Source organism: Sorex fumeus, unplaced genomic scaffold, assembly GCF_029834395.1.
Source record: "Sorex fumeus unplaced genomic scaffold, SorFum_2.1 ptg000061l, whole genome shotgun sequence".
Classification (NCBI taxonomy): domain Eukaryota; kingdom Metazoa; phylum Chordata; class Mammalia; order Eulipotyphla; family Soricidae; genus Sorex; species Sorex fumeus.
The window spans coordinates 16,043,412-16,055,467 of record NW_026606118.1 but is presented as its reverse complement, the minus strand read 5'-3'; the positions used below and the strand labels follow the sequence as shown (position 1 = coordinate 16,055,467).

General features: G+C 43.8%; 1 protein-coding gene across 3 annotated transcripts in view; it reads left to right on the top strand.

The window, feature by feature from the left end:
- The window catches only part of SASH1 (SAM and SH3 domain containing 1), a 212,438-nt gene that overhangs the window by 88,686 nt on the left and 111,696 nt on the right, over positions 1-12,056 (top strand). For all 3 annotated transcript variants that reach the window (XM_056126078.1, XM_056126077.1, XM_056126079.1), the window contains exons 3-4: positions 6,766-6,816; positions 6,941-6,990. In XM_056126078.1, the coding sequence (XP_055982053.1) occupies positions 6,766-6,816; positions 6,941-6,990 (101 nt within the window). The remainder of the gene's footprint in view (positions 1-6,765; positions 6,817-6,940; positions 6,991-12,056) is intronic.

Genomic DNA, 12,056 nt, shown 5'->3' with positions numbered 1-12,056 from the left:
GTGAGACTGTGATCAAAGGGCAGCCAGCTTTTGGGCCAGAGCGATAGTACAGTAGGGAGAGCATTCGCCGACCCGTGTTCGATCCCCAGCATCCCATGTGGTCCCTGAGCACCGCCAGGAGTAATTCCTGAGTGCAGAGCCAAGAGTAACCCCTGAGCATTTCTGGGTATGACCCTAAAAGACAAAAACAAAAACAAAAAAGGCAGCCAGCTTCTGCCTCTTGGTTTGCTCACCATAGAAGCCCGTCATCTGTGTTGAGAATGACCAATGTGCTACCTCGGGTGCCCGTGTAGTGGGTCCCAGAAAATCGTGTGCAGGCTTTTTCAAGATTGGGACCCCAACCACCATGTCAATCTCCACGCCCCCTTCTGCACTATCCCTTCAGCCTTGAGAGCCCCCAGACATCCTGGACCAGAAATAAATGTTTTCATCTACTCACACACCCCCTTTGCATTTTTATCCAGAAGAATCCGTGAGCCTAACAAATGCTGGTTGATTTTATGTGATGAAGTCTGGGGTGATTTGTTCTATGGCACAAATCACATGGAACAGTCAGCATATAGTGTCAGGAGTAGAATCTGACATCGCTCTCATTGTCGCTTTACATAACAGGCCCCTGGAGAAACCTCCACATTCAGTGACAATGTGTTTGATGGTATTTACAGTTTTTACTATTTCCGTCAGTGCAAGGATTTTATCAACTCAAGAGTTCTAGGATTAGGTCAAGTCAGGAGTTGTAGGGTTTGATTAAGTCAGGAGTTGTAGGGTTTGATCGAGTCAGGAGTTCTTGGATTTGATCAAATCAGGAGTTCTCAGGCAGCACCCCAATAGCTTTGGACTAAAAGACTTTGATGAGATAATCAGGTGAATCTTTTTTATTATTCTTACTCCATCTTCCTCCTTTTTCAAGTCTTCCTTCACCCCCGATCATCCTTTGCAGATTTATGAAGGCATCCTCATTACTCTGGTTCTGTTGGGATCAGAGAAGTGAGTGGCCACACAGAGGGACAGGAGAGGTCAGCGTTCTGTGTCAATCTGACCAGTAAGCAGCATTCCTGATTGCTGTTTCCAAAACCGGTGCAACTGTCAAATGTTTTCTTTTTCATGCCATGTTGCACTGCCAACCTTTACACGCCATGTTGCACCAGGAAAAAAATATATATACACAGATTAAAAAGTTGCCCTGCACTTCTTCCTCATAGGAGTGCGTGTCTACCCACACTTGTCTGATATGCAGCATACACGCATTTGATTCAAGTGAGCAGTAGAATAGTTCTTAGCAGGTAGTAATCCATGTCTCAGTCTGGATTGTGGACTCACTCTAATTATTATTATTATTATTATTATTATTATTATTATTATTTTACCTTGCCACAAATACTTCCTAATTACACATCCATGATTGCATGTTTATCTTTGGTAAGGGATGAAGTTTTGCCAATAGTTCATTTTCTTTTCCTTCTAAGCATTGTTTAATGGTTCCTAATTTAGTAATCATTTCAGAAGATTCTCCTGGGCGTTATGTAACATTTTTTGTTTTGTTTTGCCTTTATTTGAAGGGGGTGTTTTTGAGGGGTCATTTTATCACACAGAGTAAGTGCTCAGGGCTTACTGCTGCCTCTGTGCTCGGTGGCCAGCTTGGGAGACAATGTTTGGTGCTGGGGAATCCAATCTCGGTTAATCCTGTGCAAGGCAAGTGATGTACTGACTGTACTATTTCTCCAACCTCTATGTAATAGGTTTTTGTTTCTTTGGTTGATTCGGCTAGCCTTGGCTTGGCGCTTGGCGCCTCTCCTGGGGAGACCTCGGGGATTCTGTGGTACTAAGGATTAAATCTGGGCTCTAACATTTTTACTTACGGGTACGTTTGCACTAAGAAATTTCTCTTTGATGATTATGCTCCTTTTCCCCCAAGAGTTGAAATTATTCAATTTGTTCTGGGAAAAAAAAAACATTCAAGAGATGTTTTGGCGGGAAAAACACCAGAAATATCACTGTGTCAGATCTCCTGGTTAGCTTCATCTCTTCCAAATAAAACAAGCACTTTTTTTTTTATTCCTGACACATTTTAATACACTACACATCAAACCTCACCCTCAACCAATTTCCTGAAAAGTCACCAACACACTGTCAAATGTCTTGTTATGAGCAGTGAGCTAACATGTGAAGGTTAATTGTTTAGAATGTTGCTTCCTGATCCTCAAATGTTTAATATGGTTGTTAGCAAGCGCCTGTTTTTGTATGCAGGAAGAGGTACATTTTACATAAATTACTGTAAATACCATGTTTATGACATGGGGAAACAGACGGCGCCCCATAAATAACATTTATTAGATGAAGCAGACCGTTTCCTATCATAGACTATCACCTTGTAAGGCAGACACACTTACCCTTCAGCTAGAAGAAAAGCTGAGGATGAAGAGGGAAGAGTTGAAAGTTTGGGGGTCATTTTTTTGACTGGTTTTAGATGGATGTGGGTGGAAATCATGCCTTCAAGGGGCGATTTTATGGGAATTTTCAGAAAGAATAATAAAGTTTGATTCTCCCTCCCAGACTTCCCTGCTGCCTCCCAAAGAGAAAGGTTCAAGAGAAAAAATGCAAGCTTTGCTAATATCCCTAAGTTTATGCATTTCTCTAGGTGAAGCTGAGAGGTTAGTTACTGGCACCATGATTATAATTCCTCTGCTTAGAGAGGAATTAGAAACCTCCACCAAAATATGTATCCTTCCTTGATTACTCTCCAGAGTCTTTCCAGCTGTTCTTGGAATATAACTCCAACATCTCTATGTATCATTTCCTAAATACGAAATGGTTGAGGGACTTGGAGAGATAGTACAACAGCTGATGTGGGTTTAATTCCCTGGCAACCCCATATGGTCCCCTGAGTCCTATCAGTAATAATCCTTGAGGAAGGAGCCAGGAGTAAGCCCTGAATATTGTTGGGTGTGGCCCTTAACAAACAAACAAACAAACAAACAAACAAAAAACAAGTCAAAAAACTACCATAAGAACATCTTGGATCAGTTCAATTCCTGACATCTCATGGTCCCAAAACATCCCCTGGTAAGGCTCCCATGGTTCCCAACACCACCTGGATGGTTCTGGTTGGTCCCTGAATCAAAGACCAGACCCAAGATGCATGGCATTCTTGAACTTTTGCACGGAACTTCCAGCCTGGGTCCATGAGAAGAGCTAGTGGGCTCCCCAAGCTTCCTGAGCACTATTTGGGAGCTCCCGTCCCTCCAAAAATTAAAAGAAGAGAGAGAGAGAGAGAGCAAGGAAAAAATACACCTTATCATGATATGAGAAGATAGAAATCGAAATTTGTTTTTGTTTTTACCAAAGGTGACCATAAAAGCCAGGAGGATGTTGGCAAGAGAGAAATTCTCTGGGTGCTCTGCTACCTACTTAATGTGTATAAATGTACTCTGAATTAGACTTACTTTCATGTTCCATGGCTGAGTTTAGTAAGTATTCGTCCCTGGGGGTGGGTGGAGAGTATTGGTAAGAGTAAGTACACTGGAGTACATGCTTTATAGGAGGTCCAGTTTCAGTCCTTGACCCTGCATGGTTCCCCAGTTACTACTAGAAGCCACCTCTGAGCACTGAGACAGGAGCAGCCCTCAAGCACCACCAGCTGTGTGCTGGGTCTACCACAGTTGGTTTCATGAGAAAAAGCCAGTGTAATAAATTGAGCAATGGATTGTGGCTCTTTATCACTGTTAGCTGAATTAGAGAGATAGTCCAGAGACTTGCTTTTCTTGAAGCCAACCCTGGTTAGATTCTTGGCACCACATATGGCCCCCAGAGTACAGAGGCAGAGGTAAACTAAGTACAGCAGGAAGTTGCCCCAAAACAACAAGCAACAAACAAACAAAATCATTGTTAGCTAAAACCAACAATGCTCCTCATAGTTGCAGGTATAATCCTGAAGAACATACCCATAATCATGACCACAAAAGGATTATTAAAAGCATTCATAATGAATCAGTTTAATGTTAGCGCTATTCCTCCTTTCTCTAAAAAGTACCCCTTCTCCTGTTAAGAATTTGATGACCTGCTTGGGATCACCCTCTCTAGTGGACCTCTTTAGTGGACATTTTATGTAGAATTATTTTCTACATATAGAAGTGCCAGTGTGACATTGTTTACTAGCAGTATGACTCTTCATTTTTCTATGGTCTAGCCTAAAATATTCCAGTACTTATTTAATTCTTTTTTTTTCAAAAGAGATGCTTTTTTTTTTTTTGATTTTTGGGTCACACCCGGCGATGCTCAGGGGTTACTCCTGGCTCATGCACCCAGGAATCACTCCTGGTGGTGCTCGGGGGACCATATGGGATGCTGGGAATCGAACCTGTGTTGGCCATGTTGTCTGCGTGCAAGGCAAACACCCTACCCGCTGTGCTATCACTCCAGCCCCAAGAGATGCTTTTTTTAAAAAAAAAAAACCCTATACAAGGAAAGTATTAGAATACATGGGTTTATCACCAAAACTTTTGATTCCTCTGCCTCTTATCTTGTTGGTTTGTTTTTAAGTTGAGACAGCATTGATTATAAGAGTATAATGTTTGCTTTAAGGATGCAATGCCTCTCCACCCTCCTTCCCCGGAGTACGAGTGACCCTCCCCCACAGTCTGTTGTCCCTTCCTGCCCTGTCCAGCCCCTGCCTCCAGCCTCACTACTATACCCCTCTGTGGGTTTGTTTTCCTTGGAAACTCTCTAGTCCCTTAGTTTTTATCCCACACATGAGTGAAGTCATCTGATACTTGTCTTCCTCCTTCTGACTTATTTTGCTTTCCATGACCCTTCCAGTTCCATGTGGCAAAAGATAAAATATCATGTATACTCTCACTGTCACTTTCATCCCGTTGTTCATTGATTTCCTCGAGCAGGCACCAGTAACGTCTCCATTCGTCCTAGTCCTGAGATTTCAGCAAGTACCACATTGGAGGCTCCTTCAGGGTCAGGGGAATGAGACCCATCATTGTTACTGGGTTTTGGCATAACGAATACACCACAGGGAGCTTGCCAGACTCTGCTGTGCAGGCAGGATACTCTCAGTAGCCTGCCGGGTTCTCCAAGAGTGAGAACTAGACAATAAGAGGGTGGCTGTGCACTTCCGGGAGCTTGGTTTTATAGTCTCTTGATCTTGGCCATTGAGGGGATTACACGACGCCAGGGCAGTTGGTGGGTGTAACTGTCTAGCTACTGGAAGATGGGGGGTCTGGGTGGAGGAGGCCCAGACCTGATCCGAGCAGCCTTGGAGATCTCAGCCCCAGTCCCTCACACCTGGGTTCCTCTGCCAGTTTCTTTATGCGTGAGGCTCGTCCAAGCATGTTGAGAGTGGTCTTGAGCATGGCTGTGGCTGGTTCCAGAGGTCTTCAGCCGCCGGGGCTCTGCTTGGTGTGGGAAGGGAAACTCAACCTGCCCCACTTCCAAGGGGCCCCGGACAGGACAGCCAGGCGCGTTGTCGTTCTTTCGGGATTCTGTGCTGTTCTCTTCTGGGAGCTTGGTTTTATAGCTCCCTGCGCTTCCTTTGTGCAAGGCAAGCACCTTACCCACCGTATACACTAAAATTATTATATGTGTGCATACACACACACACACACTCATTGAAAAATTGTGTACCTATAATGCCATGCCTTCCTTTCATCTGTTAACTGAATACTGAATGGTTTGGGTTTAAGAGGTGTTTTTAGTTTTTTTGGCTTGGTTTTGTTTTGGTTTTGGGCCCACATTTGGCTGTGCTTGTCCTGATGGGACTCAGGGGGACCATATCAGAAGTTGAATCTGGATCACCCCCATGCAAAGCAAGAACTTTACCTGTTGTACTATCTCTCCAACCTCTGGTTGTGGTTTTATTTTTTGTGGTTATTTATGGATTACCTAGCAACTTCCCCAAAGCACTTCTGGGCCTGATTTCACTCATGGGAATGCTCACTCAGCCCACTGGTGCTGTGCTTTGGGCCAGGTGAGGGAGTACCAGGGTCATGCTCAGCAGTTCTTAGGACCCTTATGGTGGCAGAGCAAGAACTAGGGGCCTAACATGTGCTCACCCACCTAATCTATGTCCCATGCCAAGCCAACAATGTTAACGGAGTAGGGTAACCTTTAGGGCTGCAAGAAGAAACTAAGTTAGTGTCCCAGCTTTGCAAAGTGGAGAACAACTACTTCCCTATTGCTAAGTACTTTTGTTTATCAAACTTGAAAATAGAATTCAGGGACCAGAGGAATAATACAGCTGGTAGGGTGTTTGCCTTGCACACAGCAAGTCTGGGTCAATCTCTGGCACCCCAGATGGTCCCCCTGTGCATAGCAGGAAGTAATCCCTGAGCATCACTGAGTGTGCCGCCCCCTCCACCCCAATAAATAAATAAAATCGGATTCAACACCTTTGTTATTGAACAATAACCCGAACTCAGAGGGCTAATGGTGGATCATGTGTCTCGGTGACGGTCTTCTCATGACACCCTGGGGCGTCTTTTACTATTAACTGTCAGTACTCTTTTCTCTTCTGCAGTGAAATTGTCAGCCACAACTTGTGGTGAGGTTGCAAAAGCAGTTTAATTATAAAAGAGACGAAGAGCGCTCAGTTTAAAAATACTTTTAGTTTTCCCAGAAAACCTGTTTATCTCTACCATCTCCTCCCCCTGTACCCTGGCGTTCCCCAAATCCCCCCCAGCTCCGCTTACACATCTATTTGTCTTTCTGGTGGTGCCACGTTTGGAAGTCTCATTAAAACCAGCATCTGTTCTGTTTTAGGAGAAACCCGATGCCAGCCCCACGTCACTTCAGCTGCGGTCCCAGATCGAAGTAAGCACAATGACTTTAATCATCTATTTTTGCTTCTGCCTCTTTTTTTTTTTAAGTTATATTTTGTACAAATGAGACAAAACTTCTGCTCAGCTTCACTGACGCTATGAATCTTCTCTCCTAGGAGTCCCTGGGCTTCTGCAGTGCCGTGTCGACCCCAGAAGTGGAAAGAAAGTAAGTTTCCCTCTCTGACTGTGCTCTGGATGAACGTGTCTAAGAAGGTGTCTTTCGGGTCCATTTTGGTAGAAGTTACTTGGTGACGGTGATGTGTGTGTGCTGTGGGGAACTTGATGTCAGTTTCCTCTGTGCTCCGTGTGTATGTGGTGTCTGTCTGTGTCTGTCTGTCTCTGTGTGTGTTTGTCTGTGTGTATGTGTCTGTGTGTGTCTGTCTGTTTCTCTGTGTGTGTGTGTGTGCCTGTGTGTCTGTGTGTGTCTTGTGTGTATAATGAATTGGTGGTTAAGTTTGGTAGATTCAGTTGGCTGTGCTGTTCAGCTATGACTTAATGTCCTTTTCTCTCTGCTTACTGTGAGTGATCCCAAACTTAACTCTCTAGACCTGGAGGATAGGAAAGGAGAGTGAAATCAAATGAAATGGACTTTCTCTTTAATATATAACACTTTTTAAAAAAAGAGGATGAGTCATAAAGAAGCCAGCTACAAAAATAAAACACATTCTGATATAAAATAATGATTTACCAAATAACCCATCCTCTGTACCTTGCGTTGGTAGGTGATAAGTAGTAAAACCAGAATCAAGGCTGGTGACAGAAAATGCCAAATGTGGACTCGCCTTTCCTGTGAAAGAATATTTGTGTTTCCCAGCTTTAACGTCAACCCTGTAATATTTGCTCGCACGGAAGATAATTCTATAGTGTGTGTTTCCGGCATGTCTTTGAGGCAACTTCAAAACAGAAACTTTTTAAAAAAAATTTTTTTTTCTAGAACCTTTCCCATTTTGACTTTATTTCCTGGTAATTATGCTACAAGGTTTTATTTTCGAACTTCTGAGGTAAAGAAAGTCATGCAGGTCTGGCACTCAACGCATACTTCCGTTGGCACAGTGCCACGGACCCTGCTCCATGCCAGGAAGAACAACAGAGAAGTGGCTTGGGCAAAGGTATTTGTGGAATGAGACGCGCTTGTTGGTCGAGTGTGTGTGTGCTTTAGAGCACAGACTCCTAATCCGTCCACGTGTGCATGCTGCTGGCACCCAGGCAGCAGTGGGGAGGCTGTTCTTACTAAGCTCCAGTGCCCTGTTTCAGAGGCTAAACAGATCTAGTTTCAGGGTAATGAGCAAAGGAAAGCCAAGGCCATTGGTCCTCCCCACCTCCCCCCATCCCCCGCCACCAACATCAAGGTTAAAGGATAAACAGCCAATGACTATGAACTGCCTGGTTTTAGGTGTGTGTTTCCATCCAGGGATTTTGTTGTAGAAAGAGGCTGAAACAGACAAGAGGTCGAACTTGTCTATTGACATTGGTGACATGGAAGGAAGCCAGCATGGGCATGAGCAGCGTTTGAGAGGAGCGTTGGGTTCTTTGGGTCTTGTTTGCTGCCCGTGGGATGTCAGACAGGCTGAGAACTCAGGTGCCCTCCCAGAATGGTTGAATCCTTCTGGATTCAGGAATAAGACATGTTTGCCTGGTCTTCTGAGAGGGGGTGACTCACCACGTTTGTACTAATCTTAGTAAGTTGGGTCTTTCTTCTTCCCCTCAATTGTGAGGACTCATTCTTTCCATGTTTATATCCTTCACCCCGTAAAATCCGACATGGAGCTTGTGGCCAGAGAGAGCGACTGACAGCTCCTTTGCACACGACCCTATCTATCTGAAGCTCGTCAGGTCCTTGTCTCTCTGAGAAGTTTGACTTTAGCCTGGGTTTATGTAAATAACTTTAGGACTGGGTCTTAATCCATTCCAGTCCCCAATTCTCTACTGATAGTTTTTGTAATCTGTATGACACTTTGTTTACTTAAAAAAAAAAAAACCCTTAGCATGGTGGTGGGAAATGTTTACTGGTAAAAGAACAGGTGTTGGAACATTATATTACTGAAATCCAATCTCACTGTGGTTCAAAAAATAAACAAATGTTAAGTGTACAGATAAGTGGCAAGAATTGGACAGTGAGATCCCATGTAGCTTTTTCTTAGTCATTGATTTGTATGCGTGCACGCACACACACACACACACACTCATGCAATGTCACCACTTCATTGCCGAGCAATTTGACAGAAAGTTGTAGATTTCATAACTCAAGCATGCATCTCTCAGGGGTAACGTTATTTCCTTATAATGATGCTAATGACCTAATTTAAGACATTAAATAGTATTCAGTATTGAATTCAAGTTTCTCTGGCTGAACAGTGTGTCTTTAGCCTGTTATTTTTTTCAAGCCACACTTAAAAATAAAATGACTCTTTTTATTTATCATATCCCTTGCCATGTTTAATCTGGAAGTGTCTCTAGCTCTGTTCTCAGGGATTATTCCTGGTGGTGCTTCTGGGATCTATATGTGGTAGCAGGATTGAATCAGGGTTGTCCACATACAAGGCAAGCCCCTTAACTCTGGATTCTCTCTCCAATCTCCCAAAGGTGTTTTTTTGTTTGTTTTGTTTTGGTTTGGTTTGGTTGTCGTTTGGTTTTAAAATACTCTGGATACCCAGGGTCAGATTGGAATCTGGGTAGGTATGATGAGTGTTTCCATTCAACTCTTTGTGTTTTTGTACTTGTGGATGCAAATTGTGCTTGAAAGCAAACAGGCCTGCCATTCTTCAGATCGGAACGCTTGCTGGGTAGCTTTGCACACCCCAGAGGATGACCTGGCAAACCGGCTGGTTGTGTCTGGTTAGTGTCTGCAAAGGATCTGCCAACCAAAATATCCCTCAGAGCCAGCAATGTTGTACGGGCAGAAGCTTTCTTCTGCTCTTTTATTCCAGAGGCAAGAGGAGACAGTAAACAAGAAGAAACCTTAGAGGGCTCAGGGCTTTGAAGCCAGCAGGACCCTGGCAAATTGATCCAGATGGTCTTTGGTAGACCCCTGCCTTCTAGGTCCATGCTCTGTTTTGGTCTCTGGGCTTCAACACCTCTTTATCGCTCCTTTTTCTCCTCCCCCCTCCCAGTTAATCCCCCTTCTCAGGAGGATAGCCGACCTTGATTATAACACCAGGGTTTGATTTCTCTAGGCACTTCACCTCTCCCAGCTGTATTTATTTCATTAATTTATTGGGTTTTTGAGCCACAGCCAGCAATGCTCAGGGTTTACTCCTGGCTCTGCACTCAAGAAGTACTCCTGATGGTGCTTGGAGGACCATGTGGGATGCTGGGGATTGAACCCACGTCAGTTACGTGCAAGGCAAACGTCCTACCCGCCGTACTCTATCCAGCCCCTCTCCCAGTTGCATTCATCATTTCAGTGCCTTGATAGTATCTGGTTATTAGACTCTCGCTCTGGCTGGAAGAGACTGCAGAGATGGGTCTTTTGTGGGGTAGATGGCTGAGAAACATCTGATCCATCCGTTTTCTCCTTCTCTGGCTACCTCTGTCAGATGGAGCTGGGAGGCCCGCAGATGAGCGTGACCTGCATACTAGACAGACAGACAGACATAGAATGGACTCACTTCTCCTCCCCTATCCACATGCCCCGGACCGACAAAGTTCCTATTCATTGTTATCTTCTCGGCTGTCTGGTTCTTGCATATGTGTTCACTGCACATACAGTAAAGCAGGCCCGGGGATGGCTTATTTGAGCCTCTTTTGTTTATGTCTGTTTGCGTTCCCCATTAAGGAGACTGTCTACTTGATTACAAGTCTTGGATCTGTGTCAAGTGTCTCTGAAGGTGAACGTTTGTAAAACTCTGTGTTACTCACCATTTAGTCATAAGAATATCTAGAGAGCAAGGCGTTTTGCTGTGAAGTGTCTGTGTAACTCCGTTAGGGACAAGGTTAGCTGTGTATGTGAGAAATGGGGACCAGCAGCGAAGAGTCTCTTTGAATTTAGGGTTCTACAGGCTTCCATGGTTAAAGAACACCTTAGGCACAGGTATTTTGCATAACGAGGCCATCTTTTATCCCTTTTGTTTGAGGGCTATATCTTGTAATGCTAAAGGGCTGTCACAGTTCTGCTTGGAGGAGTCATTCCTAGGGGTACTCAGGGGACCATGTGGTGCTGGGTTCGAATCTGGGCTCCCCCTTTGCAAGGCCTGTGCCCAGCCTGTTGAACTGAGTGCATTATCCTGGTCCTCTGAGTTGGTCTATCATTGTGTGAGCTTATGAATGGAACAATGTTTTCTGATAATGAGCTGGGTTTCTCACATGTGAGATATGTATCAGGATTGCTTACATTTATTCTTTTCTCAGAGGTTAGCTGTAAGGAGGGCTATTGGTTAATATAGGCAGGTATGAGAGCATTCAGTGTGAGTTTTCAGTACGGTAGTATTGAACAGGAGACTGAGTTTTCAGTATTCAGTAGCAGAGTATTCCCATTTACAAGTGGGGAGACTGAGGCACAGAGCTGTTCATCGTTTGCCCCAGGCCTCAAGGTTAATAATTTGGTTTTAGGAAAGAAGCCATGTTTCTAAACACTAAGGGACAATCTTAAAGTATTTATGATTGTGTTGCTTATGCAAACAGTTCTGAGGCGAAGTGTATTCATCAACATTGCATAAGTAGCAGCGGTCTGCTCGGGTGTATTCTGGGTCTTGGTTATTCAGCTGTAGAGGGAAGAAGGTCCAAAATAAATTTCACAACTTCACCTTACCTAGTGTTTTATAAGCTCTCTTTTCACTAAGTTTTTCCAATTCGCCAATTTAGTTTTGCTGGTTTTCATTACCTGTGATTACACTTCAACTATGTTATGATGAAAAAGTCCCCAAATACAGCATGATGGAAGGGGAAGATAAAAAAAAAAAGGAGGGAAAAATAATGGACCAGTATCCTATGGCTGAATAAAATAAATAGAGTTGATAAATGTGCTTCACAAGCAGTTTTACTCCACTTGGATGTTATTACATGCTCAGACTTTTTTTCCCTGTTTTTTTCCCCCCCAAGCCAAACTGTATCCAGCTTTATTAAAGCTACTTTTCATAAGCAATCAGGGCATTGCCCATGGCAGGATATCAGCAGAGAATTATTAACAGTAGACAATAACTTTCAAACCTCCTTCAGTCGGCTGTCTAAATCAGAAAACTATTTTAAAGTCCAAAGTCTAATTCATTTGTTGCTCTGAATGGGACAAGTTTAGAG